The sequence below is a fragment of the Syngnathus floridae genome, chromosome 12 (assembly GCF_059516105.1).
Source record: "Syngnathus floridae isolate MCC-2025c chromosome 12, RoL_Sflo_1.0, whole genome shotgun sequence".
NCBI classification, from domain to species: domain Eukaryota; kingdom Metazoa; phylum Chordata; class Actinopteri; order Syngnathiformes; family Syngnathidae; genus Syngnathus; species Syngnathus floridae.
Genome location: NC_142424.1, coordinates 10,634,036 through 10,654,201, shown reverse-complemented (window position 1 = coordinate 10,654,201; position 20,166 = coordinate 10,634,036). Strand labels below are relative to the sequence as shown.

General features: G+C 43.0%; 2 protein-coding genes and 1 long non-coding RNA gene across 8 annotated transcripts in view; 1 reads left to right on the top strand and 2 right to left on the bottom strand.

Annotated features, from left to right (window-relative positions):
- tpm2 (tropomyosin 2 (beta)) overlaps window positions 1–11,302 on the bottom strand; it is a 32,251-nt gene extending 20,949 nt beyond the window's left edge. For 2 of the 4 annotated variants that reach the window (XM_088391259.1, XM_088391258.1), the window contains exons 1-2: window positions 11,049–11,302; window positions 3,857–3,982 (exon numbers count right to left, since the gene is read on the bottom strand). In XM_088391259.1, the coding sequence (XP_088247385.1) occupies window positions 3,857–3,982; window positions 11,049–11,162 (240 nt within the window). In that variant the 5' untranslated portion in view covers window positions 11,163–11,302. Of the gene's footprint in view, window positions 1–1,670; window positions 1,834–3,856; window positions 3,983–11,048 lie in introns of those variants that run through there. The other 2 variants (XM_088391261.1, XM_088391260.1) reach the window with 2 other exon arrangements.
- LOC148390056 (uncharacterized) overlaps window positions 1–20,166 on the top strand; it is a 49,271-nt gene that overhangs the window by 21,272 nt on the left and 7,833 nt on the right. The gene's annotated exons all lie outside the window — the stretch shown is intronic.
- tln1 (talin 1) overlaps window positions 12,544–20,166 on the bottom strand; it is a 102,080-nt gene continuing 94,457 nt past the window's right edge. For all 3 annotated transcript variants that reach the window (XM_088391225.1, XM_088391227.1, XM_088391226.1), the window contains 6 exons: window positions 19,750–19,874; window positions 19,361–19,486; window positions 18,250–18,312; window positions 17,983–18,165; window positions 14,742–14,867; window positions 12,544–13,771 (listed from right to left, as the gene is read on the bottom strand). In XM_088391225.1, coding sequence (XP_088247351.1) covers window positions 13,637–13,771; window positions 14,742–14,867; window positions 17,983–18,165; window positions 18,250–18,312; window positions 19,361–19,486; window positions 19,750–19,874 — 758 coding nt within the window. In that variant the 3' untranslated portion in view covers window positions 12,544–13,636. The remainder of the gene's footprint in view (window positions 13,772–14,741; window positions 14,868–17,982; window positions 18,166–18,249; window positions 18,313–19,360; window positions 19,487–19,749; window positions 19,875–20,166) is intronic.

The window sequence follows — 20,166 nt, the reverse complement described above, 5'->3', positions numbered from 1 at the left end:
TCTGGCCGACCGGAGGACACTTTATGGCGGTTGAGTCGTTGGCACTTAGAAAATATTCGCCAAACTTTGCCGGACTTCCAGGGGAAGAGGCCGAATTTTCACTTGTGGTGGCCGACACGGGGAACCAGCCGAGGCGGACACTTTACGGTGGTTGAGTCGTTGGCACTTAGAAAATATTCACCAAACTTGGCCGGACTTCCAGGGGAAGATGCTGAATTTTCACTTGTGGTGGCCGACATGGGGAACCAGCCGAGGCGGACACTGTACGGCGGTTGAGTCGTTGGCACTTAGAAAATATTCGCCAAACTTGGCCAGACTTCCAGGGGAAGAGGCCGAATTTTCACTTGTTCTGGCTGACATGGGGAACCAGCCGAGGCGGACTCTTTATGGCGCAAGAGCCGTTGGCACTTAGAAAATTTGAACCGGGCGGCGTGTGCGAGTGCGCGGCCCGCTGGAAGTCGAATGAGGCTCCGCGATTTCATCCGCGGTGCTTATAAAGTGCCGATCCGCTCGGCCGGAGCTATTTTCGGCCACCCGGCGCGTGCGCACGGCCTTCCGGCTGTGCCGGGCGGCGTGCGCGAGCTCGCCGGCTGCTGGAAGTCGAATGAGGCTCCGCGATCCCCTCCGCGGTGCTTATAAACAGCCGATCCGCTCGGCGGGAGCTATTTCCGGCCACTTGGCGCGTGCGCACGGCCTCCCGGATGTGCCGGGCGGCGTGCGCGAGCTCGCCGGCTGCTGGAAGTCGAATGAGGCTCTGCGATCTCCTCCGCGGTGCTTATAAAGAGCCAATCCGCTCGGCGGGAGCTATTTCAGGCCACTTGGCACGTGTGCACGGCCTCCCGGTGGTGCCGGGCGGCGTGCGCGAGTGCGCTGGCCGCTGGAAGTCGATTGAGGTTCCGCGATCTCCTCCGCGGTGCTTATAAAGTGCCGATCCGCTCGGCTGGAGCTATTTCCGGCCACTGCGCATGCGCACGGCCTCCCGGAATTTGAACACATTTCGTCAATAAATTTTGCATATTTCTGATTGAATTTTGAAGTTTAATATAATGCAACAATTGAGCTCGACTTATACAAAGGATATATCATAAAATCGTAAATTTCCGTCGAATTTTAGGGGGTCGACTTATACACCGAGTCGACTTATACACCGGCAAATACGGTAATTTATTTTCCAAAATTCCAGGCCATAAAACTTGGGAACTGGGGAGATGTCATCTGGGTAGATGAGACAAAGCTACAGGTTTCTGTAAACACATGAAAAGATGGGCGGACGGATCAAGTGAAGTTTTTATCAATATCCGAAAGGCGATTCTTCTTTCATCATCTCCCATTTGTTAACGGGCAGATATGCCATATTAAATATGGCAATCGTTGTGACGTACAACACTAGCGGTTGAAACTGCTCCGGACGGGATTCTCTGTATAATTTATGATGATGCCGAGCTGGTTCACTTCCGGAAAAAAACTTGCCAACATTCAGATGAAAGTTTACGTTTAAGCGTCATAATAGTATTTATGTTTTTAACGTTGCGCATTTTATTGCTTATCTTATAAGCTTATCTTATAAGCAATAAAATCACACAGTGACTTATAAGCAATAAAATCATGAAATATGAGAACAATTCGCAAAAGCACGTATCGGATACTATCCGTTTTCATTGAGTACCTACCGCCTTTCTCGTCTGTTTCTCAAGATCAGCCTCTCGGAGCAGAAACTCGGCTCGGTCCTCTGCCTCATAGGCCACTTGTTGCAGCATTTGAATTTTTTTTCTCAGCGCGTCTATCGACACGAAAGTCGCCATAGTGCTTAAGCCTGTGTTGTTATGTGTTACCATGGCTACGACCTCCCGTTGACACTACAGATGATGCTTTGAATTGGGTGGCTGGTTTCCGCGCTGCGTCCGCCATATTTGATGTGTCAGAGATGCCTGAATCCCGAACTACTACGGGGCTTTGTTAAACAGGCTGGCGGTGAAGACACAATCAACAACACCTGATGCGTTCTGCCTAAAATATAAAAACAATTCAAAACATGTCAACACGACTTAAAACGGGTTTACGCGATGTAAAAAAATGAACATTAATGTCTGAAAACATAATAATGAGGCTGGGAGATTATGAAAATTTGATAATTACTATTACTTTTGATGGATTATTTATATGCAAATATTATAATATATTATTACAAATAATGGGAAAAATTTAATTCGTTCCAAGACTTTCTAAGCATTTTTTCATTTGCGCATTTTCGTCCGATCGCACAACTGCAGCGCACCGCCGAAAGCGCAACCGCAGCACGTCGCCGACCGCGCAATTGCACCGCGCTGATCACATTATTGTGACAGAGCCGTCGCTAAAATTTAGAAAATATTTTTAAAGTCCTGATGTACTTTCCAAAATTTAAGTGGACCTAAGTGCGCAGGAAGCTTAATTTAGTCCGATCGCGCAACCGCAGCGCGCCGGGCGCTCACTGTTGCATTGCTTTAAGAGCGTCTTCGAGTTGTAAGATGACGCTGCTCTCGAGCCATGCCCATCTGAAGCAGTTCCTGATCCCGTTCGACTTGTCTATTTCCCTGGCACGATCCTCGTCTTTTTTCTCTAAAACTTTCGCCATGCTGGCTAACACTTTTGCTAATTAGGCAAATGAGTAGGAAAAGGATGTGACGAAAGTAGCGCCAAAATGCTGCTGAAAATAAGGCGGCTGTTGTCGCAATACTGCTGCCAGCCACCCCCATATGAAAACAATTTTCTCAACGGATCTACACGATTCACGAAAATGATACTCCCAACGGAAAAAAACACAGAAATCCGCGGGTCCGCGGAAGATTCTCATCCCTGTGGGAGGGTGCCGGTTCGATTCCACCTCTGACCCTCCCTGTGTGGAGTTTGCATGTTCTCCTCTGCCCGCGTGGGTTTTCTCCGGGCACTCCGGTTTCCTCCGGGCACTCCGGTTTCCTCCCACATCCCAAAAACATGCTTGGTAGGCCAATTGAGCACTCCAAATTCCCCCTAGATGTGAGTGCAAGTACGGATGTTTGTTCGTCTCGGTGTGCCCTGCGTTCGGCTGGCAACCGGTTCAGGGTGTCCCCCGCCTACTGCCCGATGACTGCTGGGATAGACTCCAGCATGCCCGCGACCCCCGTGGGGACAAGCAGTATAGAAAATGGATGGATGGATTATTTATATCATGGGTCCTACAGACACAGCTGTGCTCAGCAGCAGCCTGATTGTGAAAAATGATATTCTTTTTTTACCCAATTGTATTGCTTAAGGCTAATACCATCCTGGCATCCGGCACTGTTGCGCTATTTTCGGGAATGTCTGCTGTACGTGCACTTGCTCCTTTTTTTTTTCTGCTCCTCTTATTTATTTCTTTATTGTTGTGTTACTTATTCATTATTTATTCAGCACGCTTTTGTTATACTTGTTTACTTGTTTGTCTGTTGTGAGCCATGTCTTGTCACCGTGGGATAGGGGGGAACGAAATTTCGGTTTCTTTGTGTGTCTTTGGCATGTGGAGAAATTGACAATAAAGCTGACTTTGACTTTGGACTTTGAATTGACATTAGCTAAAATAGAAGATGTTGCTGGCAAATTTCACTGTCAGCAGAACGTGATACTAACAGTTTTAATAACAGTTAAGCTGCAGCTGTTAGCAGAGGGACCGCGACGGGTTAGCAACTTTACACTGGAAGCGACCATGGTCATTTGGGCCAAGCTTTTTAATAGGGTACTCTTGAAGGTCAAATTGAACGTCTGTGATTATCACTAATACATTAGGTCTGCAATTAAATCTGGATAGTGCATGTTCAAAGTGGGGTGCTTCAAGTGGGGTTTTCTCTTCGTCGCCACTTACATCTGCTGCCTTTTTTTCAGCTTGTTCCAATTTCTCCTGGGCATCCTTCAACGATTCCGAGTATTTATCGAGTTCATCTTCCACTCCTTTCAGCTTCTTCTGTAGACCCAGCAGTTCCTCTTCCAGCTACAAGGCAAAACGTACATGTCAGAATCAAGTAAATGTGTGGAGTAATGAGAAAAATTTGTATTTTGGGGTGGACAACATAGTAAGAAAGTACATACATACATTTTCAAAATGACTTGATTAAATCGTTATTTATTGGTCACAGGTGAGAGGGAGTAACGAAGTAGAAGTTGATTTTTCAGTTATATGTACAGTATGTCATGCGGTCGCGTTTATTTTTCCGGTTTTTTGTCTCGTCGGTGTCGTAACTTTACTTCCTGTTTTATTTTGTCATCTCTTCCGTTTCAGTTCGTGTTTCCTTCCTCGGTGTTTGGTTGTCTTGTCTTCCCCGATCCCGATTGTGGCACCGGCGTGATTGGCGCTAATTGTCAGCACCTGCCTCCCAGCCCTTTTGTGTGTATTTAGTCCGCGTCTTCCCCTTGTCTTGTGCCAGTGTGTCTTGCCTCGTCCCGACCACCAGCGATTCTTTGACGTCTGAGCTCTCAGTAAGATTCCTCCTTTTTGTCTCGCCACAGAGCGACGCTTTTTGTTAGTGCCTTGATCCCCATAGCCTTTTTGTCTCGCCCCAGTGCGACGCTTTTGTTTGAACTTTTTGCCACGTGTTTCCCTCGCAAGAGGCGTTTTGAGTTGTACTTTTGATCAGTGTGTGTGCTGGAATAAATCAGAGAAAGAAACGACTCTGCATCCGAGTCCTCCGCCTTGTTCCCTGCCTGACAGTACACACTGGCCAGACATGGACTCGGCAGAGTCGGAGCACCTGTGCGCCGCAGTGCGCTCCCACGCCTCACAGCTCGCCCAGCACCAGAGGGAAGTGGGCAATTTGGGCGAGGAAATCCGAGGGCTCGCGAAGAGTCAAGAAGATTTCAGAGGGGCGGTCGCCACCCAAGTAGCAAAGCTGGGTCAACAAATGCAGGACGTGCTCTCACTCTTAAACACGGGACCAGCAGCGACCTCCAGTACACCCGCTGCTTCCCCAGTGACTCCCCTTGCCGTAGCTCCCATGACCGGCGGTGCCAGACTGGCTCCTCCAGAACGCTACTCCGGCGAACCCGGCCTTAGCCGGGCCTTTATTACTGAGTGCGAGATGCATTTTGAGAGGTCCCCAGCGGATTTCCCCACCGAGCGCTCCAAGGTGGCCTACATGGTATCGTACCTGACGGGAAGGGTCCGCACGTGGGCCACCGCGGAATGGGCCAGGGATTCCATCTCCTGTCGCTCTCTCCCCGCTTTTATCGGGGCTCTGCGAACGGTGTTCGACCCAATCTCCGCTGACCGAGAGAAGGCTCGCCAACTCTGTCAGATAGCCCAGGGACAAGAGACCGTCGGAGATTACGCCATCCGTTTCCGCACGCTGGCCGCGGAGTGCGGCTGGAACGCGACGGCGCTGTATGACATCTTCCTCCGAGGCCTTTCTGGATCCATACAGGATCAGCTAATTCCCCTAGATCTTCCCACCGATCTTGACGCCCTCATCGCTCTGGCTATCCGCACCGACAACCGGCTGCAAGAGTGGAGGAAGCACCGAAGCAGGAACGCCCCCGCCTTCGTGTCAGTAGCCGTTCCTTCCGTCCTAGACGCGAACCACCCCAGGCCGGACGGGGATCGGCAGCACCAGGAGCCAGAACCGATGCAGTTGGGCAGAGCAAAGTTGACAGAGGAGGAGAAGTTACGACGACGCCGGGAAGGAAGATGCTACTACTGCGGTGAGCTCGGACACCTCCTCCTCTCTTGCCCGGTGAGGAGGACCCTGAAGGTAAGCGCCTTCTCTGCGGCTCTGTCCCCGGGGCGAGTGCTCCCCAAGGGCAGGATTACACAGCTGGGAAAAGAAATAGAACTTGAAGTGCTAATAGACTCAGGAGCGGATGAAAGCTTGATAGACTGGGCATTTGCTCGCCGATGGGGAGTAAAGACTGACCTGCTGAACACTCCCGTGAACGCCAAGGCACTCAATGGACAGGCACTTTTTGAGGTAACCCACATAACAGAACCTGTCTCGCTGTCTATTGGGCCCCACCATGAGAATATACGACTACATGTCGTGACCTCCCCAATGAACCCCCTCATTCTCGGGTATCCATGGCTTCAACGCCACAACCCCGCTATAGACTGGGGATCAGGGGAAATAACGGGATGGGGGCCCAACTGTCATGATTCCTGTATCAAGTCTAACCCGTGCGCTGTGCCTCCTGCTCTAGACGCGCAAACTCCAGACTTAACCGGGGTTCCTGCGTGTTACCACCAATGGGCCGAGGTATTCAGCAAGGCCAAGGCTACCTCCCTACCCCCCCACCGTCCGTATGATTGCGCCATTGAACTCCTCCCGGGCTCAACCATACCCAAGGGGAGGCTTTATTCTCTTTCGGGACCTGAAAAGCAGGCCCTGAACGATTATATAGACTCCTCCCTGCAAGCAGGATTGATTCGACCATCATCGTCGCCTGCGGGTGCGGGGTTCTTTTTCGTGGGCAAAAAGGACGGCACCCTACGTCCCTGTATTGACTATAGCCCCCTCAATCAGATCACAATCAAAAACCGGTATCCGCTCCCACTGATGTCGACCGTGTTCGACCAATTACAGCAAGCCCGGGTGTTCACAAAGTTAGATCTGCGCAACGCATACCATCTGACACAGTAACCCCCCACCAAACGCAGATTACAGATTTGAGATCCCACTATTTCACAGATTTTTTTTTTTTTTAGTGAGTTACTTTGTTTTGTTTTGCCTTTGATTTATTTTTGCTGTCAACCACTAGGGAGTGGCACACTAATTATTTTGGCACAAAGTTTACTAAACAAAACAAGAAAAGTCAAAGTCTGCTTTATTGTCAATTTCGTCACATGCCAAGACACACAAAGAGATCGAAATTACGTTCCCACTATCCCACGGTGACAAGACAGTTCACAATGTACATACAAGTAAACAACAAAAGAAAAGTAAAACAAGAAGGCACAATCAATGAATAAATAAGAGTGATGAATAAATAATAAATAAACAACACAATAAATAAGTATAGGACGCTACGCAGAAGGGAGAAGAGAGTTCAGGATCCTAACAGCCTGGAGAATGAAGCTGTTGGTGAGTCTGGCGGATTATTGAATTGTAACATACTCTTCAATCCTGCTTTTTAGGCCTACAGAAAGTGACAATTGTTTGTTTAAAAGCATCTTTCAGCATGATTGATGTACAGTAATCCCTCGTTTATCGTGGATTAATTCCAAAAACCACCCGCGATAAGTGAAACCCGCGAAGTACGGTCACCCTCTCATCTGTACCTTTTTTTTTATCTGTACATTTTTTGTGTGTCAATAAATGTATTGGAAACCATTTAAGTGCATATTTTATTATTAGAACATTAAATAATTGTTTCAAACATGTAAATAATACATTAATAGTATAAATAACGTACAGAAAAGTTTGTATAAATATTGAAAATATAATTATTATACGTGTGTGCGTGTATTATGTTAACAAGAAGTACTGGGCAGGCTAACGAGTTAGCGGAAAAATGCTAATTCGCGATCGTACTAACACGCGAAAACGGACCTCTAAAGGTATTTAAACGAATATTTGGAGCAATACTACATTGTCCTAAAGGTTAGACACGTGATCGTTCATTTCTCTTGTTAGGAGACCCACTGACATAGTCAATGACTCCTGTACCACTGTAACCGACATACGTACACGATCGTAAAACAGGAAGTGGTATCGCCTGAAAACGGCCTTCAAAATAAATCACCCTACCTCAAATCAAAGCACGGCTGAATAACAAACATGGCGAATTCTTAACACATACTGTAAATATGTTTTTAGAGCAACTTTTATTATATTTTTTATAACAAGGTACAAGTGTACATACTGTAAATATGTTTTTAGAACTCTTTTATTATTATAACAATTTTTCTATAACAAGGTACAATACTGTAAATATGTTTTTAGAACTCTTATTATTATAACAATCTTTTTATAAAATGGTACAAGTGTACGCACTGCAATTGTGTGGGCACTCCTTGCCTTCTGCTGGCATGTGGGCAATTTTGTGCCATAATTCCTCAATTTAGAAGTTTTATCATGATTTTTACATTTATTTTAATTTTGAAAAAAAATCTGCGATGTAGTGAAACCACGATAAACGAACTGCGATTACTGTATATTGAAATGCATGATTTATTGATGATGGATTGATTCATGATTAATTCAAGAAAATATCACTTCTTTAATGTAATCACAAGGAGCTCATTTCGCGGACACACTATTTGTGATATATTTTTTTGTACTATACCCATTGGTCTTTGTTTCTCCCAATATACTGTGCCTTTAAATATGTTTGTATTACATATTTTCAAGACCTTTAAGAATGTAAGTCCTGTAAATCACTACCTGATTTGTTCTTTTCATGCTTACTTCCAACAGAGGTTAACATAGTTATAAGACGTTTTATTTTAAATTAAGAATGCTACAAATTTGACACACATTGTCATAAATTGAAATCAAGTCTGACTGTCGTAAATTAGCAGTGGTTAACTAAATTTAGCATTATTTAAAAGGAAAGTCAGTGGGGGGAAATATTAGTGTTTGTGGAAGTAGAATTTGAGCCAAACAATGAGGCTGATAATTGTTTGCATCATTGCCTCCTGCTGTCAAATTAAATTAAATTAAATTAAGATCCCGCATGTCCTTCATTCCCACTGCTGTCAAACTCTACAACATGCGTGGCGCCTGATAAAATTGTGGTTTGTCTCTACCGCTAGTAGTGGCACCTGTCTTTGTCCTTGTCTGTTATTTATCCATTTATACATTTGGCACTTGTCTCTTGTATTCTTGCACACTTGTACGCTTTTGTGACAAGTAAATTTCCCCGCTGTGGGATAAATAAAATTCTACCATCATCATCATCATCATCATCATCATCATCATCATCATCATCATCATCATCATGACATCAAAGCACCCACATGCTAGCTTTGTGAATGTCATGTGACTAAAAGAAGTGAGCTGTTGGCCTGGTAATTTGTCATATGACTTCTTATTCCCCAAGTGCATTAATAACAATAGTGTGTTGAGACCAGAGGGGGCAAATAGAACATATTGCAAAGGACATTTTTTACTTCTGCTTTAAAAAAAACAAAAAAAGATCATGCCAAATGTTCGCAAACTTTAAGCACAGACCAGCTGCAACAATAGTCAATGTTAAATGTGTGAGATGGCACTTCTAGAATGTCCCCAAAAACAAATGTGCTTTCCATTTGTCTCCTGCAGCCTGTAGCCATGTACAACTTCTTAGTTACAAATAGTGTGGGAATCCTGATCTTGCAGCCACAATTTTTGCCAATCCCCTAAACTCTTTGTGTGAAACAATGGTTCTCAAACCTTGTACCGCAAGTAGGCCTGAATACAACATAAAAAATAATGAGCACTGGCCAACATTAAAATACAATTGCCTAGTTGTGTTCATGAAAATAATACAGCACTATTGCAAATCATTGCAGCATTACACAGTTTCTAACGCAGGAAGGTTTTATTAAAAGCTTAAATACAACTTGTGCAGTGATTCTTTTAACTACTACTAATAGAGTGAGCCTGATTTCTACTAGTGGTAATAAGCACCACACGTAGAGAATTACTGCCGTAGAGCAACAATTCAAAGAAACTTAGAGATACAGGTGGAGACAAAAATAGAAGACAACAGAGTTGAATCTCAACTCAGGCCTTTGTATGCAGTTTGGATGTTCTGTCAAAACTTCCAAAAATGCACTTTAATGAAATATTTGAAGCTACTAAATCAAAGTCAAAGTCAGAATCAAAGTCAGCTTTATTGTCAATTTCTTCACATGCCAAAGACACACAAAGAAACCGAAATTTCGTTCCCCACTATCCCACGGTGACAAGACATGGCACACAATAGACAATCAAGTAAACAACAGCGTGCTGAATAAATAATGAATAAATAACACAACAAATAAATAAGAGGAGCAAAAAGGAGCAAGTGAGCGTACAGCAAACATTCCAGAAAATGGCGCAAAAGTGCAGCATGCTACGCAGAAGGGGGTAGCGAGTTCAGGGTCCTAACAGCTTGGAGAATGAAGCTGTTGGCGAGTCTGGTGGTGCGGGAGCGCAGGCTCCTGTACCTCTTCCCAGAGGGATGTGTTTGTCTAATTGTACTGTGCAATTGACTGGCAAGCAGTCCAGATTGTACCCTCTCTCTTGCCCAAAGTGAAACAGAATAGACTCCAGCCAACTGATGACCCCAGCCGAGCAGGATAAGCCTTGAAATGGATGGATCGACATAAATAGACATGCCTTCATCGAGAAAGGATTGTTATGTTATTGTGATCGCTAAGAGCTGGGATCCTCTGAGGACAATTGCTATGTGAAAGGTTGCACAGTTGAATTGTTGATGTCTATTTGTGGCTCAGTATGTAATTCTTTGTATTACACTGTGGAGATAAAAATGGTAGAAAAGTGGCTCATCCATATTAACCAAACACTACGACCAAAGATGGCAAATCTGCTCCATGAGAACATTTCAGTCCCTCATCATGATTTTACCTATAGCTTCCGAAATGAAAGCTGTTGACTGTATAACATTATTAAGTTTTCTAGCCATACTTATTACAGTACCATAAACACATCGACAGAGGCTAACAGCATTGGCATCTGGAATAATGTACGGAAAGCTATCCTAGGACATTTTATTTTTACCTTGTTTGGAAATAATATATTTAGAGATGTTCATCTTTTTTTCTGTTTTTCCAGTGGCAAATTATCCTTGCGCACTTCTAGAATGCAACTGATGCATACAGCATACTGTATTGTTTGTTTTATATTACATCATGTGTTAAGTAGTCAGTTCACTTTATTAAAAAAACATTAATCCTCCCCTTATCTGCTTCCAGCTTTCCATTGACTTTGTTTCCTATCTTTGTATGTACAAAATCTATTGTTTCTAAAATTGCCCATTAAAAATTTAAATTTAATCAGCTGGAGAGGTAAAAGAAAACTCGATCTAAAATGTATGTGACTTTCATTAAAGGGCTTCAGTAAGTAGTCGGATGGCGGCGTCATCACCTGTTTGCATTTGTCCTCTGCTCCTTTCTTGTCCCCCTCTGCCTGTTCTGCCCGGTCTATGGCATTCTCCTTGTCCAGCTTCAGCATTTGCATTTTCTTCTTGATGGCCTCCATGTTTCCTCAGGTTTGTTTTACGGTTAGTCTAACAGAAACAGACTCAGCACGGTGTGAAGGGAGCAAGAGAGGACAGGAGAACCTGCGAGGTGGAAATCTTGAAGATGGAAAACCAACTGAGTGAGCCCCCACACTTTTTCCACTGTAGGGCCGCCTGTGGACCTTGCCCATATTTAGGCAATGACAGATGTCCATTCTATGTGTGTGACGCTGGATCCTGTCTGGTCTGCTTCGAGCCACAGTATATTATTTTTTCTTCAAATTATTATCATTTCATTTGATGTGTATGCGCCAACATGAAAAATAATGAACATCCTAACAATGACACTGAATGAATTTACATATACTAGTCAGGCAGACTTACTTATATTTACTTAGTTAGGTAACATCAATGCAAGTTAGACTTTGCATATTCTAATTCCACCATTTTTTTGGTCACTGTACATTCTTACCTATACTGTATTTTGGGTTACAGTAGCAGCTCAGCTTGAGATGCATCAAATGAAATAGGACTCGGGTGGAGGTGAACCTTAAAATGGCAATATAGCTCAGTGTGGAAGGACTTGGCCTGCAGACCAGAATGTGGCGGGCTCTAGGACAGCTGCAGTTAAAAATATTGGTCATAAGTCTCTTTCAGAAATCGGTAGAGGTGTGGTTTGGATTGGAAAACTTGGCTCCAGAAACTGCATAGGTGCCCCTACTGAACCTCAAGCAAGCTCTTTGATGGTGAAATATTGCTGTGCTGCTCTCTTCCATTTAAGTCACCAACGATTATCATATGTTCATTCTGTGTTTGATTGTCTGTTGCCACATTGGTCAAGCGCAGTGCCGAAGTTCCGGGCACACAGATTGTTGTGTTCTTTCCCACACAGAGATGTTTCCATTCAAGATGTGTGTCACATTTAAAGGGAATGAAGGGAGCTGCTTTGTTTGGTCAAGAATAAAGGTTGTGTTAATGCCCACAACGGCGCAAGACATCCTTATTTTTCAAATACACTGGCTTGTGCACGTCTGCAAAGTTACTGTCAGTCAGTCTAAACCGCCCCTAGCAGATCTAGCTAGATTTATGCTATGTGCCAGGCTGGATTTGCGCTGGTCATGAAAATAGAGACGCTTAAGTTTTAAATGTGCTGCTGTCAAGGACAGTGTACTTCCATGATCATTGGGGGCCACATGGTGCACAGGAGGGGGGGCGGGGGTGGTCAATCTCTCTTTCTATGTTTTGTGACATTTTAAGACATCCATTCAAACGTTATGAAAAGATGATCAACAAGAAAACTAGCCAAGAGGCCAATAGCAACACTGAAGGACAATGTCCATGCCCCGCTACGTTCTGAGCTAACTGGGGCCATATGTGTCAATGTGGACAAGAAAATGGAGATAGTAATAAAACTGTTTTTATTGCATAGACAAAGCTTTTACATTATACCGCAGTGTGGTATTGTTTTACATCAGCATTATATTTATACCCATGTCACAATGTGAAATAATGTCTTTAAAAGTACAGATTTTTAAGTAAGCAGTGGTGAGTTTAAATGATGCCTAATTACTGAAGTGAATAAGTGCATCTGGGGATTAATGACAGGCATCGGAGAATGTATTAAATTACTTGATACATTCCATTGAGAGGCACTTTAAAAAATAATTATACACTGTGAAAACTAGTGATTTAACATTTGTATCTTAGCACAAGTAAATAATCATGTAACTTAAAAAGAATGCATAGACAGACATTCGTAAACTATACTGACAGGGATACCTTACAGTAGACTGTCATTAGTTATGCATCAGACGCAATACTTTGGCAAAGGTTCAATTAATCATTTCACATCCAAATAGTTACTACAAAGTTGAATATAAGGCCTCCAGGTTTTTGACCAGTCTGTCAAATATAATCCAAGACTAAATACTCCCATCGTTTAATTTAAAAAACTATGTTGTAAAATACGAATGAAAGTAAAATAACAAATAATTTGCTAAATCTGTAAAAAATATATTTTCCCCACACTTCCATTGCAGTCTCACTGCTTTCATTTCAAAACTATTAATATTGCAAATACTGTCATGTGATTGTGACACATTTACACATCGACCTCTTTTAAAAATGCTTTCCTCACATAACATTTGCATAGAGATTTTTGTACAAAGCATAGATTGTGTTTACTTTCAACAGTCTAAATTCTAAATTTGAGATATGAAGGCAGGAGTTTGACTTTTTTTATAAAGGCACATGGCAACTATAAAGTGAGCCCAATAATTTGAAACGTAAATAATCAAATAGTACATAAAAGAAAGCAAGAATACCTTGGTAAGGATTTAAGGTATACACATCAATTTCTGTATCAAGGTTAATCACTGGTATTACAACACATTTGACTTTGACACTTACAAACAAATTTTGAATAATTGTTTTGGAATTAGGGTTACCTCCCCTTCTGAGGATTTCTTGGAACACCATTGCACCAGTGATTCTCTCACTGTTCCTGACCATCTTCCCGCAGCTCTGAGGGTAGAAACTTATACTGCTGTTGCCTGATCATAGCTAGCCTCTTCCTGGCCTCATCCAGCTCCCTTTCTTTGCGAAGCATTTCCTCTTGTGCAGCGATGATCTGCGACGCAACACAATGAAATCTCATTATTCAACCAAAATACCTTACATGTAAGGTTTAACTGATGAAGATAAGGACTGACAATTTGTGAATACCTGTAAAAATTCTAGATAGCTTATTTGTGTCTGCTACTGGTCACTGGGACAACATGAATGAATGGAATCCTGTCTTGTGATTTGATGCGGCTGTGAAACCTTTTTGATTCTGATTATGTCAAGAACTGTGTGATGACAACCAGGTGAGGAGTACAGAGAAGATTGTGTCTTACCTACAATCAATCATAGTCGGGGGAGGGAGTATCATGCTGTATGGATACATGAGCACTGCAAGAAGTGACTAAATTTGTGCCGTCCGAAAACATTGCTATATTCAACATTTTTGGCTGTTACAAATGTATGTCTGATGGCTCAATGTCTCCATTACAGCACACCTGACCTCTTCCTAACTAGGGCTGTCACTATGGAATATTTTCAGATTCGATTATGCCATCAATTAATCAAAAAATCATAAAATTTAATCTTGCATAAAAATGTATTAAAAATTCCTTTGTTTTCCATATCCTGTTTATTAACAAATTAGTGCTAGTTTTTTTAGTATTGTTTAGTGGATAAAAACTAAAACAACAATTAAATAATATCACACAAAAGGTATTATTGTACTCAAACATTTTGATTGTGTTACTGGTGCGGTGATTGTTTAAAAACAGATATTTGCAGTTTCTTTTCATGAATGACGACCAAAAAAAAAAACAATTAATGTTGAAAGGCTACCATTAAGTAATTTGTCCAATTTTAAGTTGAAAAACAGGTATAAATGATTATTCAATTACTAGAATTGGTGTTTATTATTTGATAGCTAATTATATGTAGATTAATTAATTCATTTGGAGCTCTATGGCGCACCTGTGGAAGACCATCGCTGACATTCGATCATCAATTGGAATGAGTTAAATGTCTCTCGTTCGACTAACCTGAGCGATACCTCCGACCATCTTGCTCTTGACCACCACTGCTTGGTCATCCTGAGCATCAAACGCTGCTTTCTGTGCTGCCTTTACCAGGTTATCGGAAGCTCTCTTCACAGCATTTCCAGCAGCCTACAGAAACACATACTACATTGGTTAACACAAAGTCCACATACATTGGTAAACACAAAGTCCACACCACAGGTGGCATCTAAAAAAACAAAACAAACAAATCGTATGTCTACCGCAACTTTTAATGAAGGCCATCTGTTTTGATAATGACGTACATTCAGGGAATTTAGTGAACATATTTAAAGGTTAGTCTCCTGTGAGCAGTAACTCCTTAAAGGGAAAGGGACCAACCACTTTTGCTCTTAGACTTGAAAACCATAACAAGAGGCCTGGATATGGCTGTAAAAGGAAAAAGTGTGGTCTGGTATACTGCATTCAAAGTCAAACATTTCTCTCATTGGTTAAGGAAGTGGAGCTTTCTCCTTTTGTGGCACTGTGGGCTGGAGCAGACGCTGAGCTAGCAGTAGATGACAGTCTTGAATATATTATATAATCATTTTATTTCATGGGCGGGTCGGTGGCGCCCTGGGTAGCACGTCCGCCTCACAGTTAGGAAGATGCGGGCCCTCCCTGTGTGGAGTTTGCATGCTCTCCCCGTGTCCGCGTGGGTTTTCTCCGGGCACTCCGGTTTCCTCCCACATCCCAAAAACATGCTTGGTTGTCCGACTGAGTTCTCCAAATCGTCCCTCGGTGTGAGTGCGAGTGCGGATGGTTGTTCGTCTCTGTGTGCCTCGCGATTGACTGGCAACCGGTTCAGGGTGTCCCCCGCTTACTGCCGATGATGGCTGGGATAGGCTCCAGCACGCCCGCGACCCCCGTTGGGACAGAGTGGTACAGAAAATGGATGGATGGATTTTATTTCACCCTGGGTTAGAATATTACTGTTAATCAGACCCTGACATGAACTTTCAACAGCTGTAAGCCTCCACTGAGGTTCCCTCTCTAACCTAGGAGGGTCACAGTTCAACAATAAAGCTGGTGTCAAGAATGATTTGACGTGACTGTTACAAGAATTTTGTCACAGCTATCATAAAACATACATTGACTATAAAAAAAAAGTTAAAAGTCCCAATGATCGTCACACACACATCTGGGTGTGGTGAAATTTGTCCTCTGCATTTAACCCATCCCTGTGTGATGTTGATCCATCTCCTGGGGGAGAGGGGAGCAGTGAGCAGCAGCGGTGCTGCGCTCAGGAATCATTTGGTGATCTAACCCCCCAATTCCAACCTTTGATGCTGAGTGCCAAGCAGGGAGGAAATGGGTCCCATTTTTAGTCTTTGGTATGACCCGGCTGGGGTTTGAACCCACAACCTTCCAGTCTCAGGGCGGACACTCTACTGCTAGACCACTGAGCTGGTGATATTCCAGTACGGGATGTAATACAGGATGTAATTCACCCTTTATCCAATGGTTACACTCACACCGGGCCAGTTCGACCACGTTTTGACGTGATTCCCATTCAGTCCTGTCACCCAGTGGCATAGCATTTTGTCACAGATATCATAAACATATATTGACTGTATTCCAGCACAGGAAGTAATACAGGATATAATTCACCCTTTATCCAATGGTTACACTCACACCGGGCCAGTTCTACCACATTTTGACGTGATTCCCATGCAGTCCTGTCACCCAGTGGCATAGCACGCTGGGCCGTATATCAGTCATGCTTCATAGAAAAAAGAAGGGGAACAAATCATTTTATGTAAAGTGTTTTAAACGACAGCCTTAAAAGATGGGGAGATTAGCTTTAAAAAGGGTCATTGCAAAGTGAAGGGACAAGATGCTGCTAATAGTGTAAACATAGGTCAGCGGGCTAATTTTTCCAGTTCTGGGTGCCATTGCTTCTTGACTGGTGGATTGTTTCCAAGATCTCCCCAGACATAAACGTATGGGAATTACTGGGGTAGCAGCTGCAGGCCCAGAAGAGGAGCGGGATAAGCCACCGCTGATTGGATCAGAGAACACGAGCTGGCTGGAACTGGCTGATATGCACTCAGCTAAGATACACAGTCATAAATAAATATAACTTTTAGAGGTGTTTGCTATGACAGGAGATAGCTGCACTTTCAATGTCTTAAAAGTCACTACAGTTTCAGTTTGACAACTCAGTCAGTGGTACTTTGACTTAGTGCCACTAAGTGCCCCAACCCCAGAGAATTTGAAAAAAAAAAAAACACTTAAGCGAAACCACAGTTGATGAGTAAGTAGGTTTAAAAACATTTTTTTCAGCTTAGTTCATAGACTGTACTTCCCGACCTCTACATGCAACCCTCAGTTTTGCTTTCTCTCACAAACCTCATTTGCTTGCTGCATCACATATTTCATGTACTGAAATCTCCCACCCCCACGGTGGGGAAAGTGCAAGTCATTGTGATATTAGTAACCTTTTTTTTTTTTAAAGAATGTAACCTAACCTCCACTAAAGACAGACAAATGGCCACTTCCAATAGCAGCCAGCACCTGCTGTTCACAGTGTAGACTCCAGGAACGAGAATTACAAAGCGAGGTTTTGTAATTTACATTTACTGTCATGCTATTTAAAGGCACATCGCACTAATGTACTACAGAGTATGTGCGTGCATACGTGTTATGTGTGTGTGTGTGTGTGTGTCTGTGATTTGAGTTACGCATGTGGTGCTTGAACAAATAAAACTTGTACTTAAACGCACTATTGTATATTTTAGATGATACTTTTCCCCACTCCAGAAAAAGTATAATTGTATTGGAACATTAAGTTGAGGTTGTGTTTTCACCTTTTGTTTTCTCCAAAAAAAAAAAAAAAAGAAAAAAAGGCACTGTCGGGGTCTATCTTTGTTTTTACAACATATTGTAAGTGGGGGACACCTCCTAGAGCTAAACACTGCACATGTAAATGCTGGTGTACGTATTTTGCTGCCAAATTGCTCTAAAATGCTCTCCCCACTCGTCACATTCATGATCATGTAATGTATTTTCCCAAAAAAATAAATAAATACCTGGACCTTAGGTGCCAGGCCAGATAAATGACCATTGGTTATACGTCTTCCAATTTTTATTTGAATTTTTTAACATTTTTTTTGTCCACATTTCCATGTAAATGGTCACCATCTTTAATCCTGCACTTTAAACCCGGTTTTCAAAAATGACATGCGAGGGATTACCACAGTACATATTGGCATGCAGCTCTAACCTGAAGCCTCTTCATGGTCTGAGAGTCTTGGTCAGCCTTGACCTTGCAGGCCACCAAAAGCTGAGCAGTGGAGGCTGCCACCTGCTTGGCAGAAGATATGAGCTTCTCCTCGCTTGCGTGTCCCTGAACCGCTGAGTTGGCAGCCTCACAAAGATTGTTGGTAGCTGCAGCTACCATTCGAGCCTGATGAGTCAAAGGCATCGGCATGTTATAGTTGGCTAGTATATTCTTTGCTACAGTATTTAAAGCTGGATGGAGAAGACTCACAGCAGAAATCAGACCCTGAGACCACTGTCCATCATCCACTGCATTGGCTGGAATAGCTCCCACCTGTAAATTTGTAAAAAGCATCAGAATGGCATGTTATTATAATAATGTTTTCTTATACTATTGCTGAGCAATGAATGACCAATCGAAGTTAATATTAAGCTTTTAAAATAGAAAACTTAAATGAAGGTTGATTTTAGGGCATATGAGCATGTTGATGGTGAATTCAATTGAGGGGACAAAAGTCAAAATGAATAGAAGTAGCTTTTTGGTGGTTCACAGAAACAAACATTAGATGCAAGGTGTCAATTAAACATTGTTTAATTACTACTACTACGACTTACTACAAAAATGAGTTTGCCATTAAGACTGCATTCACACTCCAAATTCAAGAAAAACTCCAAAATGAAAAATTCCAAGTTATAGTCTACATTTGCAATTATTTTGCTTATTTGGCAATCAACATGCCTCTAATGTAGCATACATTATATCTTAATAACTAATAACTGCAGCCATGTTTGCAATTGCATCAATTTTTAACCCACAATATTTGGTTTTAAGGTATGTCGTCCGAATTTTATTCAACGAAAATAAGTAAATAGTCTTCACGACAGTATTTGTGAAATTTAAAATTTGGGGCTTTGTGATCACAGATCCCTGATGAGTAATAAAAATGGATTCCGTTCTCCCTTGCCCAGACGTGGGTCACCAGGGCCCCCCTCTGAAGCCAGGCCTGGAGTTGGGGATCGAAGGAGAGCGTTTGGTGGACGGGCCTTTACCCGGTGGGATGGATGGATGGATGGATGGATGGATGGATGGATGGATGGATGGATGGATGGATGGAGGGAGGGAGGGAGGGATGGATGGATGGATGGATGGATGGATGGATGGATGGATGGATGGATGGATGGATGGATGGATGGATGGATGGATGGATGGATGGATGGATGGATGGATGGATGGATGGATGGATGGATGGATGGATGGATGGATGGATGGATGGATGGATGGATGGATGGATGGATGGATGGATATATGGATGGGCTTTGTGTAGTGAGGTGCCCACATACGAATTTTCATTGTGGAAAGTAACATGTTGCGTTAGCCATACCTTTCCTTGAGCCACCAGCTCCCTCTGTGCCGCTGAAGCAGCTTTGACGAGAGCACTGGTGGCGGCGGCAATCGACTTGGCGGCCTCTAGAATCTGCTCCTCAAAGTTCAAGCTCTCATCTGCTTCCTGTTTAAGGAACGGGAAACGAACAGTCAATAAACACATAATGTGTGCAACGGCTGCAATGAGCTGTGAAGCAGTTGTGAAAACATAAAGGTGCCCTCATTTGGCAAAACTACAGACAGGGGTCAAGAATAACAAGATGAAAGATATACATACAATCTGTCACATTATTTTTTACTACTACCACCACTACCACTACTACTACTGCCACCAATAGCTAGAATAACGATAATAGAAATATTATTATTAATACTGCATAAAAAAACCTTGGGTTTGGTCCTGGGTCTCAGCTGCTCCAGTTTCTTGGCAGCTGCTTCAATGGCTGCTGCTGCTCCAAGCAGCTCATTCTCAGCAATAACAGTGGGATCTTCAGGATCCACCCATTCTGTGCCTACAACACAATTACAATGTTTCCAGTACTTTGGAAGACATGATACTAGCTTCCACCAACTTTACCAAAACACATTGTATTACACTATACAGCTTAGTAAAGGGATGCGTATATTCAACTCATTCAAATGAGAAAAAAAATAAAATAAAATATGTAAAGAAAAACAAGGAATCAAGTTACATTATATGACCATTGTGTTTTTATGTGCCGGGTACAAGGGCTGTGGACTCTGACTCGGGGACTCGGACTCGGTCAGACTCGGTCATTTTTGCCGGACTCGGACTCTGTGCTG